The sequence below is a fragment of the Eutrigla gurnardus genome, assembly GCF_963514095.1.
Source record: "Eutrigla gurnardus genome assembly, chromosome: 15".
NCBI classification, from domain to species: domain Eukaryota; kingdom Metazoa; phylum Chordata; class Actinopteri; order Perciformes; family Triglidae; genus Eutrigla; species Eutrigla gurnardus.
The window spans coordinates 9,335,749-9,355,342 of NC_139938.1; the positions used below are offsets into that span (position 1 = coordinate 9,335,749).

The 19,594-nt window shown below is 40.0% G+C and overlaps 1 protein-coding gene across 4 annotated transcripts in view; it reads left to right on the plus strand.

Annotated features, from left to right (window-relative positions):
- igsf9bb (immunoglobulin superfamily, member 9Bb) overlaps positions 1-19,594 on the plus strand; it is a 126,713-nt gene that overhangs the window by 90,274 nt on the left and 16,845 nt on the right. For 3 of the 4 annotated variants that reach the window (XM_084029277.1, XM_084029280.1, XM_084029279.1), the window contains exons 8-17: positions 1,396-1,538; positions 1,743-1,883; positions 2,010-2,126; positions 2,570-2,720; positions 3,286-3,409; positions 6,732-6,907; positions 9,810-10,036; positions 11,582-11,666; positions 16,287-16,451; positions 17,857-17,902. In XM_084029277.1, coding sequence (XP_083885403.1) covers positions 1,396-1,538; positions 1,743-1,883; positions 2,010-2,126; positions 2,570-2,720; positions 3,286-3,409; positions 6,732-6,907; positions 9,810-10,036; positions 11,582-11,666; positions 16,287-16,451; positions 17,857-17,902 — 1,375 coding nt within the window. The remainder of the gene's footprint in view (positions 1-1,395; positions 1,539-1,742; positions 1,884-2,009; positions 2,127-2,569; positions 2,721-3,285; positions 3,410-6,731; positions 6,908-9,809; positions 10,037-11,581; positions 11,667-16,286; positions 16,452-17,856; positions 17,903-19,594) is intronic. The other variant, XM_084029278.1, reaches the window with a different exon arrangement.

A 19,594-nucleotide genomic window follows, 5' to 3' on the forward strand; every position in this document is an offset into this window, starting at 1 on the left:
GGTCCATCAACGTCTCACTGTGTCTCAGTCCCTATCTCATCATTTCACACAGTCATCGGCTCACTCGCCTTTTCGCCTGCTTTATTGTGTACACAGTCACACCGCCTCGTCCTCTCTCTCCTCCGCTGGCTCCTCTCTACCTTACGTCATCCAGTCACATCTCGCTCTCTCTTTCTCACCAGTCCTTGTTCCCACGCTGATGACTTGAAAGTTCCTTCCTCATACGCTCCTCTTCTTCACCTCTCCTCCTCCACTCACTCACACAATTTCTTACTTTCTTTCTTTACTTTGAAGCTCTCCTCATTGACCTTATTTCGCTCCCCTCTTCAGAATTCAGGATTTAAAAAGGAGACATTTTACCCTCCTTTTCCTCCTCCTGGACATTGAATTAATATACTGTAGTAATGCTTTGCTCAAATATTAAATAGTACATAGCATACCCAGGGAAACAGATTCTGCAAATGGAAATTTACAACATTTTGAGCATTTCTGTTGCCTCTCAACAGCTCTGAAAATGGCGACAGCTGAGCCGGCAGCTTTCAACTAAAAATGCGAACAGCCCACCATAGTGCCAAACTGTACATAAAAGGAACATAGAATTAAAAATTAGTCTATTTGTTGCATGTTTTATAATAATAATAATAATAATAATTATTATTATTATTATTATTATTATTATTATTATTATTATTATTATTATTATTATTATTTTGAAAGGCTAATTAAATTAGATTTGACTGACCGCTAAGAATCATTCATTTATTTCTATTCTATCTGGCTGCCATTATTGGCTTATTCATAACAAAAACTTGATGAAAAACTTGATGAACGAAACATTAATTAAGATGTGACTTTAAGGTTTTTAGGTGATTTAAGGGTTTGTATGGACTGGTTGGACTTAAGATGTCAACCTGCTCTGAACGCAGGTTGTGGACCTTGAACACTGCTGGATCTCCTCCTGAAGCTATCTGATTTATTATCTGATTTATTTAAGCAGATTATATTATGCTTCAATCTGCTTTAATTTGCTTTCTTTGAGTTTCTCCTCGTTATTTAACCCACAGAAGAGAGTACACTACACACTACTTGTGTAATTTGATAGAAGTCAGTGTAGCACACATGCATGAGAGCAGGTTCTACTAGGATTTGATCATTGTTAAAATCTTGTGTCATCATGAACACCATGCTGCATGTTTAATTTTAGTTCAGGAACTCATGTGGATAGGTGTTCAATGTACACATGCAAATTTTTCTCAGGGACTAGCTGTGCCCCACAAAAACTCATTTATCATTTGATGCTGAGCTCAACGCCAATCTTCTATATGCTGCGTTTACAATCAGCAGACACAATCTTTCCCAAGCTTCAACAAAATATTTTTTCTTGTTTTTCACCAGATCCTGCCCGTGTGTTAAACATGCCATCTGTCATCTACGTGGCCATTGGTCTGCCCGGCTTCATCCGTTGTCCTGTAGATGCCAACCCCCCTGTAACTCTGGTTAAGTGGAAGAAAGATGGCCTTCCTCTCCGTATCGAAAAGGTGAGCTGGTTTGGTGCTGCAGCTTCAGTTCCACTTGCTTTACCCCATCTCAGACTGGAAACAAGCGGGCCATTTCTTCAGTTGGAGCTCTGTGTTCATCCATTTTTTGTCTTGTTTGAGTGAAAGGATAGGATAGGAACAATGAGGGTCCATAACAAAATATGACACTTCCTTACTCACAGTCCATGACTTGTCCATCCACAGTACCCTGGTTGGAGCCAAAGGGACGATGGGAGCATCCGTGTAGCAGAGGTGACGGAGGACTCCCTCGGCACCTATACCTGCATGCCTTATAATGTCCTCGGTTCCATGGGATGGTCCCCTGCTGCTCCCCTGGTGCTAAAGGTATGCCCATAGTCACTGTGCATTTAAATGATCCCAAAAGAAAAATGGCTCAGATGCATCCAGGAGGCACTGCAAGTTCACCGAAACAAGTTATCAGGTTTTACTTGCCTGTTTTGGCTGCTTCAGGACCCTCCCAAATTCTCAGTGGTTCCTGGTGGGGAGTACAGGCAGGAGGCTGGGAGAGAACTGATCATCCCCTGTGAGGCGGAGGGAGATCCCTTTCCCAACATCACATGGAGGAAGGTAAAACCTTCGACACTCTAAAGCCTAGCTACCTAACCATAACAGAAGTCTCCATTTCTGGAACATGTGCCTGTAGTCTGTGCTCTCATTTTAATTACTCAATTACTCAGTATCATGTTAGCATTTTTAATCACATTTTAATGATGTCTATAAAATATGCAGTCAAGGGAACATATTAGATTCTCTCGATTGTTTTCTTAATTATGAGGCATGATTAGCTATTGTTTTTGCATACCACTTATGAAACTGATCATTCTGTGTAATGTTATACTTAAATTAGAAAGCATTGTTATTGTAGTAGATGAGAGATTGTGGACTGATATGTTCAAAAGTTGAAAAACCGTGTCTGTTGTATGTGTTTTTCAAAGTTTTTTGAATTACATGATGCAACCTATTGTGCACACTTCTATCTGTCTCTCTTACCTTGGCTGGGTGTTCTGCAGGTCGGGAAGCCCAGTAAAAGCAAGCACAATGTTCTGCCTCGAGGCAGCTTACAGTTCAAGTCACTCACAAAGGAGGACCACGGGGAGTGGGAGTGTGTCGCCACCAACATTGCCACGAGCATCACTGCCAGCACGCTCGTCCAAGTCATAGGTACCCAACGTATACACAAATTCACAAACACAATTACATATAGAAAGATTCATTTATGACATAATACCTTCAGTTGTGCAGTCATTGACTAAGCATAGTCACTGTGACTAAATTAAACCGGTTTATCCCCATACACGGAACCGAGACAGGCACTCCAAAATAAAAGAAGTTAACAAGACAAAACACAAGAGACAGAAACTAAAACATAAGAGGGAAATCAACAAGGCACAACAAATATGATATGATGTATTGAACTGTCTCCTGATTTATGAGGGGGAAAATGTTTGTTAATACTCTTACTTACATCATTTAAATGTCAATGGTAACAACTACAAAATAAAATAATTTGGATTTTGACCATTTTACAAGATTCAATTATTCAACCTTAAATGTGTCTTTTCTAAAGTTGGATGTTACTTTGGTCAGCTGCAGCAACATATTACTGGGTCCAATTTACAGTTAATTTAGTGAAAATGAAAATAAATGTACTGTTTCACAGCAAAGCTACTGAGTGACTAATGTGCCCTTTTAACAACACCTTTCTCACTGCTTTTCCTCCCTGCAGGCACAAGCCCCCACGCCTCCACAAGCATCCATGTGGTGGCATCCTCCACCTGGGCCAATGTGTCCTGGGTGGTGGGCTATGACGGAGGCTTCCAGCAGACATTCTCAGTCTGGTATGGCCATGTGTGAGTCATCCCAGCATGCTTTGCTTCCTGCTTTTTTCTTCTTCCAATACTTCTCTTGCTATTTCTGAAAATGAATTTTCCACGGTTGTGTTCAGAACAGTTGAGTAATTTAAGAGACGGAAATACATGGAAATCCAGTGTGAGTGAGTTTTCATCTCTAACATTGGAATTCTTTGGAGGAACACAAAGCAGTTGCAACTAAACTGAACATAACCTAAAGTCCTCTTTCCTGCTACTGCTGCTGCTGCTGCTGCTGCTGCTGCTGCTGCTGCTGAGCTGCTGCTGCGTTGCTCCTGCTTGACTAGGGAAAAGACCTGGTTTGAAATGTTTAATGTATTTAATGACTTTAGACTTTGGCTATGACTGGCATGGTATAATCTCAATCATACTGCAGTGATTTTTAACTTCAGAAAAAATGTATAAAATGTACTTAAAAAGAGAATAAATGTTACATGGCTTTCCTGTGAGAAGCACGCATTTCTAAACTATTAATTAGCTTGGTTATGGTCCAATATTTACATCTGAAATGTCGTGGAGGAGAAGTGTATGTAAGTAAAGTAAAATAAAATGGAAATACTTAAAGAACAATTACCTCAACTTTTTTGTTACGTACAAAAGAAGGAATTAAAGTATACCAAATGTCATTCTAATCAATATAACACGTTTAGGATGTTCTCATGCTATTGAATGAAGTGCTCATCCAAAAGTGCCTCATATTTTACATTATTCATATGCAATTTCAGTGGTGTGTGCTGGTTGATTTTACTAACAATCTGTTAGTTCAACTGGTTCTTGAACTCAGTAGTTGGACTCTTTCTGAGTGTCTTTATCCATGTGTTTCACCAATCGGCCTGTGGAGCTTTAGCACTTTAATGAGATAATATCATTATCAGGCAGTTCAACTGGAACCTGCTTAACTGTTCATCCTAGTCATCCTTACTAGTGCTGACAAATGATTTGACATTTAAATCTGATCAATCACAACATAGCTGTGGATTAATCACAAATCAATTACCATTAATAAATGATAAATGATGCTAGCTAACTTCCCATGAATGTCGCTTTTATCTTTCTAATTAATCCATCCCAACGTCTGACAACACTTTGCTAAGGTCCTTAGGGTGATGGCTGTTGATGGTTATTGTTGGTTAATTTTACATGGGCCAAATTGTCATCTTATGTGTGTTTATTGATCTGGTGTATTGGCTAAGCTAGTGGTAGCTTTCACTTGTTGTCATAGCAATGGAAAACATCTGGGTCAAGCTACGTGTTTACTTCCTCTATGACCTACCGCTAGCTTAGCCAAACCACCCGATCAACAAACACCCATAAGATGACAGTTAGCTCACATAAATGCCGGTTGTTAGCATCGGCGTCTGTGGTTGTGTTGAGGTTGCTTGAAAAAAAACACAATTTTTCCGACTTTTTTCTCATAAATTTGCCACTTTTTAAACTCGTAAATCTGCAGGTTTTTTCTCGTAAATTTGCCACTTTAATCTCATAAATCTGCAACATTTGTCTCGAAATATTACCCCGCTCCCCAGGGTCTGTAATTTTTTTTTTCATACTTGGCCCTAATATGCCGTTGTACCAAGTACTGATGTACTATGTGTACATGAAAACATTCAACTTTTTGTTTTTCTGATACAAACAGATCAGAGTTTAAAGTAGAGATATTAATAATTAACTGTTTAACCTGCTATCAGTTACACAGTTAAAAGAAATATTAAAGATCAGAGGAGCAGCTTGTCACTTATAGGAATAGTGCTGGTTCATCTTAAAAGTCAACCCACCTAAAGTGTTTCTAACTTCAGGGCTAAGTAAAAAATATATAAATTATATAATCTTATGCTCTCATGCCATTATTTGCCACACAAACTTTTATTAGCTCACAGAGGACTGAAATAAATCCTGAAGGATGTACTAATTTTGAATAGTTTTTTTTTATTGAAAATCAATTCTGAATCGAATCGTGACCTCAATAAATCAGAATTGAATCAAATCGTGAGACACCCAAAAGTTCCCATCACCACTTAATGGTGCCTTTTTGTTTTAGGTAGTTATATATTGGGATGTCCTGAACCCATCATCCTTTATTAAAACAGTGAAGTAATCACAAAGCAGCCCAAATATAGAAAAAGAAGACAGCAGCTTTAATTAATGATATTCATATTGACAGCAAACATCCATGAGATGCACTGAGCAGAGTGACAGGGACATTTCTCAGGTAGTTCTTCCCTCTTAATTCCTGCTGTTGGTTAATAAGTGCACGTAAACTTCAGTATATATGTTCATGCTGAGGATGATAGAAGTGTTTTTTTTTTGCTGAGGATGATAGTAGTATATTTCCACATCATGTTCAAATTACGATGTACCGTGGGCTGTGAAACATGCTAAATTGCGTCTGCACTCTGCAGCTGTATCATGTCAAAAAAAGGCTTGGCCAAAAAATCTTCCCCTTATATCGATACTTTAATCCTGATTATAAAGTTAAATACTAACAATTTTTGAGGTTTTACCAGCTTGAAGATATTGCAAACATTCATTGCTTATCTGTCTGAATACATATATATTCACTGCCTGAAACTCCACTTTAGTGCCGGTTTCAGAGCCCAGTCTGCTCTGATTGGCTGCAGAGTTTGTTCGGCAGAGATACTTTGATGGGGGGAGATTTATTGTAATGAAACGAGAACCAAATCTGAATGGCCTGTTGAATCACATGTTTTCTGATGGAGGCAGCCAACAAAAAACGTACTTAATTGTCTTATTTAACAGTCTGTGGTTGGTCGGCGCACATGTCCCCTTTAATTAATATATTGAATTGTACTGTGTGCAATTCACAGTTGGACAGTAGCTATGATGGTGAAATGAAATACTCTCAGTAGGTAATGTGATGCTTGACAAATGCTTTATTATTCCAACAAGTGTTAGTATGTGTAGTTGCATGTGTACAGTTGTGCTTTAGCTGGTGCTCAGCTGCAGTCAACACTGAACATACGGCATGGGCAAACCACAACGCTGAGCGCAGCATGGGCTTTACCATCAAGTGACTGTCATGTTGTGAACAAACATATATGAAACTGTTTAATTTTACAATAATGATGGATCATAAGTATGTTGGATCAGTGATGGAACTAGAACTATTGCAGATATGAAGTTGCATTGTAATGAGTGACGCTGTGTGATGACAAAGATGCAGAAAAAATACTTAAGATTTAGATTAGATTGTATCTCTGTGCAGACTTCTTTGTGTCATTAACAGGAAGTTGACTTTTACCTCAATCTAAAATACTAAAAAATGTTTCAAATCTTTCCTGTACAGGCTGAAGAGGGAGCGTTTAGGTCCACATGACTGGCTTTCCATTCCTGTGCCTGGAGGCCACGACTGGATGGTGGTGCCCGGCTTGGAGCCAGAGACAACATACCAGTTCAGCATCTTGGCCCAAAACAAGCTTGGTACAGGCCCTTTCAGCGAGGTTGTCACTGTGAACACACTAGGTGAGTGGACTCACTGCTGCTCCATTGGGACAAAGGCATCCAGAAATTAAATAGCTTTGACAGTCATGCAAGTAGAATGAGCAGAAAGCCGCTTAGTTAGAAACAAACAATCAGAATTATTTCTAATTCTACATCTTTTTCATATCTGAAGTGTTTTTGTGCAAAACTACATTTCAAACCATTATTCTCAACTGTATTCTAACATTTCCATATGAAGAATCTTTCTCTAAATAAGGATGAGCAATTTGGAAGAACTATGGAAAGTGCTCAGGTTAACCTGAATATGACAGTAAAGAAAAATAACTAATTAGAAGTTTCCAAATATGATTAGAGCTCCAGTGGTGGAAAGACAACTTATTTATTTCCTGTAAATAAAGTCTGACAACTTAATGTTTCTTTGCCACAGCCACAGTGCTGTGTGTGAGTGCTGATCGTGTGATGTTTCACACACAGAATTCAGCAGCTCCTTAGGCTGAGTCTTATTTCCATTTTGCCTCCATGTCTACAGTTGTTGGAGTCAGAAACTAAAATAGTGCAAAGCATACTACATAGTTGAGGAGTGTTCAGTGAGGACTCAGCGAATGATTCTGGTACCATGAACACTAATAAAAGCATGTTATGTTCTCGGGCTAAATTATTTATAGAAAATGTTTGTTGATAAAACGTGATCTTGTTTGAGTAGTTTGGGTATATTAAGATATTGCTAGTGATATACTTTCCATAATTCATCAATAATAATAAAATACAATCACAAGTTTTAAAAGTGGTGTTGTACTTATTGACTGGCCATTCACACCAAAGCTACTGAGCTACCGGCTCACTGCCTGTCTGAGACGGAGGTATTCACCTGCTCTATATCATGTAAGTGTAAAAACACTGTTGGCCTTATACAAAAAGCTTAACGGAGAAATAGTAAACCAATTTTTGGCCTTTTGTTGCTGTGTCATTGGCAAACACTTTTTACCATATGAAAATTGGGACAGCAAACAGGAAAACATGCATCTCAAAATAATACTTTTTAAATAACTATTAGTATAAGTATAAGTATAGTATTCAATTCCATTCAATTTTATTTATAGTGTCATATCACGGTTATCTCATGACACTTTCCACATGAGCAGGGCAAGAACACTAAACTCAGTTAAGTATATTAATAGTTTAATTTTTAGTGATGAATATTTATGTTACGGTGTGCACAGGCATTTATTTAAGAGACAATACTCCTTTAACATCACAAATACAAATTGATTCCACTGAAAAGCAGCTTGAAGGAAATCAAAAAGGACATTTGTGAAGTCTTGGGAGGCGAAGTATTCTGGCATCTTTGAGCTGTAACAGGGCGTACCCACCAAACGCGATGAAACTTCATCGCGCGACAAGATTACATGTAAAGTCAATGCAAAGACGCGATTAGACGCTTCATCGCGCCGGGCGACGCGATGGACGCGATAGCGCGGCGCGATGGACGCGAAAAATCGCTTCATCGCGCCATCGCTTCATCGCGCCATCGCTTCATCGCGCCATCGCTCGAGTTGAAATAATTGAACTTTTGCGGCGAATTCGCGTGAAGACGCGCCGCGACAGCCTATCAGCGTTGAGATCGTCACCGACGTGCTGACATACGGACGTCCTGGTGTTCCCTCGCTTTTTGCCGGCTCCTGCAGGAGACGGTGGAACTCGCCGAGCTCACGCCGCCTCCGTAGGGTAGCATGCACCCAGAACCGACGTCGGCGCCTAGCCCGCAGACGAAGCTGGGAACTTCTCCAGAGTAGATACAGTGCAGCGATGGTGGTTATCTCAGCCATGATCAACGAGAGAATGAAATGGCGGAAGAAATGTTGTTGTTTGGGCGGGCTCGTCGCGCGACGCGATGCCGCGATGAGGCGTTTTTTGGCATATTGGACCGGCGTCAAAACTGGAGCGTCTAGCGCGACGCGATTTCATTTGTCGCGCGATTCAATCGCGTTCATCGCGTTTGGTGGGTACGCCCCGTAAAATGATCCTATAAGAATGTACAACATACACATGATACATATATTATTATTACTACTACTACTACTATTATTATTATTATTATTATTATTATTATTATTATTGTTATTATTATTATTAAGCTCATGATTAAGCTGACGTATAACTGCATACTACCTTGATTACTGATGTGAGTAAAAATGGCAGCCATATTTTAATTTTCAGCAATCAAATACCTGATGCCTAGCTTCCGTGATGGTGACCACTTCAAGTTACAGCAAAAACTCCTTTTCTGCGATAAAAAAAAACGATGCAGAGGATTGTTTCTTTTTCCACCAAACCATCTTTGACCACAAAGTGCAAAGAAAGAATCATTAACCAACCAAGCTATTTCCTTCTGGCTGCTTACAGACCAACATAACTTTTGTTGGTTTGTTGGTTTGTTTCCATATTACGTATATGTATTAGACATTTATTAAGTACAAGTGAAGCAGTCACAGATTAGTAGTTAAAGATAAGTGACATGCTGAAAATTGGGATAACTATTCACGCCTCATCACTTTCTGTGTCGGCCAAGGATAACAAAGAAGACCCAGCATTCTGCCCAGTGCTTAGTTTCATTAAAGCAAAAATAAAACAAGTAGCAGACAATATGTGGTTACCATCTAAAGTTAACTGTTATTTGTAATTAAATGGAAATTACCGCTTTAATTAGTAAATGAGCGGAATGGTCAGAGAAATTCAATGCCTATGAAAATGGCAATAAAGTGCAGCATACAGATCTGAGGATGGGTCTACACAATCACCAGTCAGTCTAGTTATACTGTGTAAATGTAAAGACTGATTCAGTGTATTCCTGCTGTTTGAACTGCTCACTGAGTGTTTAACTGAGTCACTTATATACACACTCTCAACCCTAATGTGCTTTCAGTATTTCCTATAAGTACCCCTGAACCATTGGTGCTGCTTACCCCACCTCGGTGCCTCACAGCCAATCGCACGCAGCAGGGAGTCCTGCTCACTTGGATCCTTCCTGCCAATCATACAGCACCTATCCAGCATTATGTCATGGAGTTTCGCCTGGGGGAACGTTGGGAGGTCTTGGACGACAGCATTCCTGCTGGAGAGACGGACTTGTTCGCTCGAGACCTCATCCAGGTAAGAGACAGGACACAGACTTTTGACTTCACACGCATTTGTACAAGACCTACCCAACTGCCAGTTCCACGCATGTTTGGATTGTAGTGGAGGGTAATATATGCCTTTCAAAAGTAGATGTTACCTCTCCTTTCATACTGGATATACTAGGATTCTAATTCAACAGAGTTAACAGATTTTACAGGATCCAGTTTACGTGGGGGTGAAACAGCCTTCAGCCTAGTGTTGATGACCCACTGCATCACAAATAACTCTCATGTGAGGACCTGACTAGATTTTATCAAGATGTATTGATCTCTATATTATTACACCAGTTTAAAGGGGCACCACCTGCTGGTTGTGCAGAAATGGAGTTCACTTAATGACTCTAATGACTACTATTAATTAGTTAACAACCAATCACCATGACTTCAAAAACTCAATCTTCTTCTTTGCATCTTTGTATTCTGCTCAGAAGAAATATCCAATTAGATATTTTAATTATTTAACCATGGTTAAACATACTACCATACTGATCTAAAAAAAGATATAGAAAATATAGAAACAGCGGAGGAGTTGAGCCAATTACATCCTTAATTACATTCGTATTTGTTGCCGTTATAGTCTAAATTTATATCCATGGGATTGAAGTTGATCCTTATGAAATTATGTATTCCAACTAAACGGCTCCGAGGACATCTTTGGTTCAGCACGAGGATGCCTTGTATCGCTGCCATAGTTTTGCCACCGTTCACAACCGTCACCGGCGTCCATTTATGACATTTTAGCCACTCAGACCCTAATTGTTTGACGATGTGCCAATTTCCCAAATTGCTTGCAGGATTGTGCATGCCTTGACATTGACTAGGCCTATGTCAATGTCTAATGGTCTAATTAAATGACACTGTAATATACCTAGGCTGCAATGTGCAGTTCCATGCGCAACAGGGATTTCTGGGTTACTCAGTGCTCCAGACCACCCTTACCAACGTATGACTGTAATGGCAAGACAAGTTATAATTACAAAATAAAACAGGAAACACAACAAGTAATGTCTTCTAATGGGATGTTACACAAGAAGCATCTGCTGATTTGAACCTCGGGAAAAATACTGTAGATCTCTGAAGACCTTCAACTAAGGTTGAATTGTACTATGTATGGCGTAAAAAGGGTGCCGCATACCAACATGAGAACATCATCCCCAAGGTGAAGTCCAGTATCATGATTTGGGGCTGCTTTTCAGCCTCAGGGCCTGGACCGCTTGCAATCATTGTGGGGAAATTCATTCCCAAGTTTATCAAGGTATCCTACAGGATAATGTCAGGGTGGCTGTCTCTAATGAACTGTATTTATAGGCTACTTTCCTTGGCCACGTAACTAAATGACTGCGTATGCATTCAATTTGGCTTTGCGTGCGACGGTGCGTCCTTTCAAAGTCTTGGGCGTGCCCACACCCAGTGTTCCAGGAGGTAGGGAGGGAGTTTAGGGGCACCTGATCGGTCGACTGGTCTTTGGAGATAGAATCCTGCCCTGTTGACACAGATCTCTCTGTTACCCTGCTCCTAGGATGCGTGGTACGAGTTCCGTGTCATGGCCGTCATGGATGACATAATCAGCGAGCCTAGTAACGTAGTAGGAGTGTCCAGCACAGGTGAGCATACAGCACACAATGCTTTATCATTTAACCTATGGTCACCATTACACAACCTTGAAACTCCACTCATTGCCCTGAATTCAGAGGAGCTTCTCTTGTTAATGCTTGGATTCAACCCAACAACATCTGGCATTAACCTGCAGATCTTCCTCGGGCAATAATAATGAGCTGAAGAGGGGCTGTAGAAGTATTGCACACTCAGCAAGTCCAACTTTACATCTTGTCCACTCAGCACTATTACATTTAAGCTCTTTTACATGCACATTATACCATGCTGAAAAGTATGACATCATCAGTCTGCCTATCTCCCATGGACTGTATTGGTCTGCTTTGCCCTAAAAAAACAAAAGTGAATATTCATCAAAGGTAGTCTGTTCTAAGTCTGTTTTAAATGTGATATGAAACCCATCAGAATGTGATGTCACTCCCCTGCAGAGGTCAATGGGTACACGTCATTTGTAAGAGCAGCTGTTGATTGCATTTAGAGACAGGATTTACTCTCAGCTCTCTGGAAGTACTCTTCTGCCCCCTAATGGTAAATATTGAAAATGGCGATCAAAGACTTATTTCTCTGGTGATCTTGTATTAATTTAGCTGCTTTTTTCTGTGCATAGTGTTGGTCAGCATCGTACTTATAACATGATGTGCATACTCCCTGTCCTACTGTGGATGAAAGGTGTTCTTTGGCCGATCGGTAGTTGGTTTATGTACCAACATTGCTGGAGGATACTTTGCATTTTGCTGTATCATGCTTCACTGTAGCACATAAACCACCAAAGTTTGATTTTATTCCGGAATTCAGCCGTCTTCTCTGAGGGGAAAACACTCCTTCCTGCGCATGATCATTGAGTGTGCACGGAGAGGAGGGGCTATTCACAGACGGGTCCGAGAGAGAGCGAGACAGAGCGAAAGCGGGGGGAGATGCACGGATGCGTGCAGCTCTACAATTAAATACGATTTTACCCATTTTAAATAGTTAGAAAAAAATAAAATCAATATGTGGCGGTCAATGTTGATATTCTGGCAGGCCGCCACAAATAAATCAATGTATGGGAAACACTGGGGTGTGTGTGTGTGTGTGTGTGTGCGTGTGTGTGTGTGAGTGACACATGACAGGGAGAGAGTGCTGTGTGGAGAAAAAAACAAACAAACCCTGAATCAATTCATGGCGCTCAGTGTTGATTCTGTGGCGCTGCACCACACATTGGTCTATGTATGGGAAACACTGAACCACTCTAACAAAGCTTGACACATTTCTCCCCATCAGTGACTCATTAGCATGTAGACCACTACAACAACTGAGGACAGCTCTAAAAGTTGGGAACTCCACAGCAGGGGTTAAAGTTGCGGCACAGCTCATTGTCCTCTCTGGTACACTGGCTCTACACTGTAATGATATTGTTAATGCAAAACGGTGCCACTCGCATTAGAGGACAGATGCATGCTCTTTAATTTGATTAGGATTGTTAATTGTTTTCGAAGGACAAAACATTTCTATTGTCCTTTCACATTTCAAATTAACTGATCACTGTTACATTTCCATGTTGCGCTACATCCCTGTTAATGTGCAAATCAAAGTAAGAAATATAGTTTACTTTAATTGTTCACTCGTCTAAAGATGAGTAATATACAATATGTTATTTCAATTCAAATCAATGTTATATAGTGTCATATCACAACAAAAATGATCACAGGATAATTTCCGCATTGAGCAGGACTAGAACTAGAAGGGGTAATATTAACAGTTCTCATAATATTAACAGTAGTAGTAGTATTAACAGTAGGAGTAATATTAACAGTAGTAGTATTATTAACAGTAGTAGTATTAACAGTTCTAGTAATATTAACAGTATTAGTAGTAGTATTAACAGGTCCAGTAATATTAACAGTAGTAGTAGTATTAACAGTTGTTATCCATGCTGACAGGCCATGTTTAGATGCTTCTAGATACTATGTATTACTGGTGCAATATACAGCTCTGGAAAAAATTAAGAGACCACGCCAATGTTTTCTTATATCAGCATCTTTACATGTATGGCAGATATTAAATTCCAGTCTCTGTTGAATTCCAACACAGGCACCTCATTCTAGTTACTGAGGTACTGATGGCCATAAGCCATCAAACAAAACCAGGCTGGTTTAATGTTTGTGTCCCAAGAGTGGCATAAAGTCACCCAAGAGCAAGGTGAGAGACCATGGAGAGATGCCAAGATACATGAAAGGTGGGATTCAAACTCAGGCTTATTCCACCAAATATTGATTTCTGAACTTTTCATATTGGGTTGGGTTAATTAGGAACTTGTTTTCTTTGCATTATTTGAGGTCTGAAAACCCCGGATCTTTTTTTATTTTGACCAGTTGTCATTTTCTGAAAATAAATGCTGTAAATGTAAATATTTGGATTTGGATTTTGGAAGAATTGTTGTCAGTTGTTTATAAAATAAGGCAAACCTGTTAATTTTACTTGAACACATACCTATAAATAGTAAAACCAGAGAAAGTGATAATTCTTCAGTGGTCTTTGCATGCAGGCAGCAGAATGACAGCTCCCCAAAAGTGAAGCAAAGACGTATGGATGGACTGTTAGTTTAGGAAGCACTTGATTTGATATACAGTGGTGTTTTATACACACACATTAACACATCAATATATTGCTGCCAATCATGTGCTTTTAATTGTGAGAAGCCGAAATTGGGATCAGGACTTCAAGTAATCATATTGATGCCCAATTAATTGTGCAGTCCGACCAGAATATGGTACAGTGGTGATTTTTTTCTAGTCATCTGAGCTGCAATGCTTGAGTAAAGCTGGCAACATAGTAGTTTTACACACAGTGATGGTTTACATGCAATTATTACCTTTGTGACCAGAGTAGAGTTAAATGGACCATACCAGTGTTAGTACATGGTATGGCCAAAATAAACCTCTAACATGTTAACCAAAATGGCTTCATTTTTTAGATATTGTGAGATAGTTAGTTTTTGTCCATATTCAATAAAACTTCCAGAATGTTCCTGAAATTTTTTAATCAAGTTTAGTTAAAACTCACCTTGTCGATAAAATCCTCCTTCTAGCTAAAATTCAACTTAGAAGTTCAGTTCTCGTAAGGAACTATCTGTCCAGGCATAATAATATTCAGCCCAACTGCTCTCTTGGCTCTGTTGTGATTGACAGCTCAGAGGGAGGAGCCAAAGTAGAAAGGAGGTCAATGATTGGCTGAAAGTGGCACCTCGGGCTTGTGTGAGATTCAGGCTCGTACTGACATGACTAAACAGTCGGCATAAATTAATGATGTTCAACTTCTCTGACCATTGAATTGTGGATCATAAACCAAGCGTTTATCACACTGCTTCCTGGTTACAAAGTCCAATCAGAGCCAGACAGAGAAGTGTTGGCCAATGGCATGCATCTCAGGGATTGTGTGTTCCGTGTGCAGGAAGTAAAAAGAGAGTGTGCTTGTTATTGAGGTCGGTGTACGCCGAAATGAGACTCTCTTGAACTTTGTATTCGCGGCTAGCTCCACCCGGTCCACTTATGTAAACTGGTAGCAGCCGACATTAATAACAAGTGAACCCAAAACCTGCTTCTAGCTTATAGTCTATTTTGCTTAGGAAGGTTCCTAACTGAAGAAGTGACCCGGAAGTAAACAAGTGGCCGCCATGATAAGAGCCGTTTGAATTCTCTAAATGCAAAGGAAAGGAGCTCCAATGCTTCCTTTCGGAGGGCCTTTAGAATAGGATGCAATGGACCTTCCTATACGAAAGGAAAGGAGATTACGCCGACCTACAATTCCTTGCGAGAGCAACATTTAAACTTTACAAACATTGTGCTTATTTGCATATTTAACAATTACTTTCATGCCGACATATAGTAAGTGGAATTGTGTTGATAGGTGTGTGGACAGTGATAATAATTTAATGGTATTTTTAAGTAATTGTTAAATATGCAAATGCTCATATTGTTTGTTTACATGAACGGCCGAAGTGTGCGGCACTTTAAATGTTGCTCTCGCAAAGAATTGTGTGTCGGCTTGATCTCCTTTCCTTTCATATAGGAAGGTCCGTTGCATCCTATGCTAAAGGAGATCTGAAAGGAAGCATTGGAGCTCCTTTTCTTTGCATTTAGAGAATCCGAACGGCTCTTATCATGGCGGCCACTTACTTCCGGGTCACTTCTTCAGTTAGGAACCCATCTAAGCAAAATAGACTATTCGACTGCAGCCTATTCCACCGCAGCCACAGACTATACACACAGGGAAGCAGGGAGCTGATGAGGGAAACACGTTAGGGCACATGGGTAATTAACACGAGAGGGTGGGGGAGTCAAGACAGCAGAAACAACAAGGACCAGGAAGCACGAGACAGGAAACCAACACAGGGGACAAAACTACAAAATAAAACAGGAAATTAACTTAGGCAAAACCATAATCATGACAGTTTTACATTTGTTTGTCCTGTTTGCTTGCTACTCCACTTATCTGCAATGTCCTCAACCTCTATGGATTCTACATGTCCAACTGCAAACTGTCATATCCTACTTTACTTACATCCTTTACATTTTGATGCTAAACTGTGACTTCAACTTAACGTCCTTGACTCTTCCCTCCTCGCCCCACAGACTTCTTCCCTCCTCCAGAGCTGGTGGAGGAACGTGGACTGGCACGGCCTGTGGTTGCCGGCATAGTGGCCACCATCTGTTTTCTGGCAGCAGCCATCCTGTTCAGTACAATGGCTGCCTGCTTCGTCAACAAGCAGCGTAGACGGAAGCTTAAAAGAAAAAGAGGTGAGGGGAATGTCCTGATAGCTGTCTCCACAATTGCTAAACCAGGAACTTTTAAAAACATCAAGAAGAATAAGATGAGAAGATGCTTTCATGTTGAACAGAAGAGATGAGAGGGCCAGTGTGTACAAATATAATATAATATTCATAAGTATGTTTACTTTAGTGTAGGGTCACCTGAAAATAAGAATGGTTGTGTTTTTGTTACTGTCATGAACTCCAGAGCGCAGAACCGGTGGACACAAATGCACGACACAGTAGGTTCAGACAAGAAGACAGGTTTATTACCAGGCAGGGTTCGGTACACGGGCAGGCAGACAGATAGGCAGAGGTTTCCAGGATCAGAGGCAAAAGGCAGGTCAACAGGGGTGAGCAAGGTCATACACTAAACAGGCTTTGACTTGGACTATGATAAACGCTGGGACGAGGACTGTGAGGTACAACGAACTGGCAACAAGACTGTGAGGCACACAGGGTAAAGTACAAGAGGTAATGAGGGAAGATGGGAACCAGATGGGGAGAACAATCAGGGAGCAGGTGTGACAGGACGGGGGAAGGGCGTGCAGGAAGTAAATCTAGAACAGAGACAGAGGGTTAGTGATTTCAAAATAAAACAGGAAAGACAAGACATAAACATGAAATGTGCAACAGCAAACAGAAACTTGACAGACATGACAGTTACTTAGAAAGAGCCGTTTATATCTCACTGCTAGAAGCTGCCAAATGAAATGTTTCTCATATTATCTTAGTCTGAGCTGAATTGATGTTTGACTTAACGTAACGGGATAATCTTTTACTTCCTCAAAAAAGGATTTGAGGTGTTTTGGTATGTTTGTTGTTATAATATCCACGGCAGGCTGAAGTGTACTACCCCATTTTCTGAATGCAGCTTCCGTACATTTATGTATATAATTATTATTAATAAAGACATTTATTTTATAAAAGATAACTGAGACATTTACCTTACCTTATCTAACTTCATGTAGATTGATGTCCTCTCTTTAACTACCTGTTTCAAAGGGTTAGAATGTGAGAATGTGTTTGGGGAATGACGTTTTGATCAACCTTTTATATAAAAGTTTCCAGTTATAGATATGAGGTGCTAGGACTTAGAGGCCTGCTTAAACCATTTAATTTATCTCTGAATGCAAAAGCAGTTTCTTTGACCTTGCAGGCATTTACATTGCTGGGATATTGACTGTTGTGTTTGCTCTGCTGGCTGCACTACAAATTGGCCCTCAGGGATCATCCAGATACCTTCAAACTAACTCCCTCTATTTTTAACTCATTGTGAAAGACTATTGGGTTGCTCTGTAATGAGACAGACAGCTCTCTAGTAATTATCACACATATAAAACTGATCTTAAATGGCAGTAATGGCCTTTTCTGTCTTTCTCCCATCTTCCAGACCCCCCTCTCTCCATAACCCACTGCAGAAAAAGCTTGGAAACTTCGTAAGTGACCCTACGTGACACACAACACTGCTTCACCTCACAGTCCTCCATCAAACAGTACACCAGCATGTTCTGTTTTATTCAGCAAAGGAAACCTTTGTTTCATACATGATTCCATATGCAGTATGAACTGCAGAATCATAACCATATCCACTTACGTACAAGTAACGTAAGTGGAAGTAAATTCACTTGCCATGACGAAAAAAAAATCATGTACTGTACTGTATTGTATCAGTGCATCTAGTTGAAACCTAAATGAAAACTTCACATTATTACCTCAATTATGTCCTCACTGGACATTTTTTCTGTTTATAGAAGCAAAATCAATTACATTTTTTTCTTCTAACATTCCATCGTCTGACCTGAAATCATCCAATGTGGCATTATAAAGGACGCCAGGTCCCTTCTTAGTCTGCTCCGTAGTCACTTCAGGTGTGACTAACAACATTAACTATGGCTCTAGTGAACCATGCCAGTGAGGCAGCATGCACAGACCGGAGCCCTGCACACCTGAATCGAAAGTAGTCATCATTACATTACATCTGTATTGAGAAGTGAAAATGTTCCCCTTCCACTGACTCTTTAAATGACTATGCTGTTTTGAAATGACATCTCCACCACTGGAGTTCTTAAATAACATTCATTTAATTGTTTATATGTTATTTTTTATTTGTATTCATTAACTTATTGGATATGTGTCAATAGTTGAGGCTAGGGTTATCATTTTTTTCATTCCAAGCATTGAACCCTACTGGGAAGGGCTGGACACAAGCAGGTACAGGCCCCAACCTTTCAGTCCTCAGTGAGTGTGCCAACCATTGTCCCCCATTCTTGCACAAAGTGTGTGTGCATTTTGGTTCACTTGCACTTGCACTTTGGTTCAACCCCAGTTCCTCAGTGACCTGGCTGCATGCCAAATGGTCCCTACAAGACCACAACAATACTGGTCTGGGTCTTTCATTGTTGAAAGATGTAGACTCCTCACTGTCAGAAGATGCTCAAAGTTCAACCCTGATTTAAAAATAAAGAAATAATCTATGTTGCCATGCAGAACAACATTCAAAGACATGGGGAAGGATGACAAACTCACACGCTAATTTCTCTTAGCTTTACACTTATTATTGTAAACATCACTTCTGTGTCGTAATTTCTGGACTTCTTGTTTACCTTTCAGTAAATGAATAAGGTTACCAAATACCAAGCACTGAACGGTCATTTTACTGTATGTAGTTCACTACATGGAGAAATCCCTTATTAAGACTGAAAGCAAAGGGAAACAAATGAGATACCACATTGTTATTTTTTTTTTAATAACTTTTATTTATCAAGTGCAAGTGCATCCGTCGGGGCCTGGGGATTTACCACTGTTCATTGACTGTATAGCTTCTTTAATTTCCAAGAGAGAGAGAGCGGCGTCTAGTCTTAGATTGTCCTCGGGTGACACTTTAGGTAAGTCCAAATTTTCAAAAAAAGTTATTGAGTTGGTTTTCATCAGTGAGGGACTCTGAGGTATACAGTTGAGAAAAGAATGATCTAAAAGTGTTATTTATTCTGTCCGGGTCAGAGGTTATGAAGCCTGATTTGTCTGTTATCTGAGTAATTTGATTCAATGCCATTCTTGCCTTCAGCTGATGAGCCAAGACACTAAACCCCGAGAGCGAAGGAGAAGCTGTTCAGCTTCAAAAGTGTAAA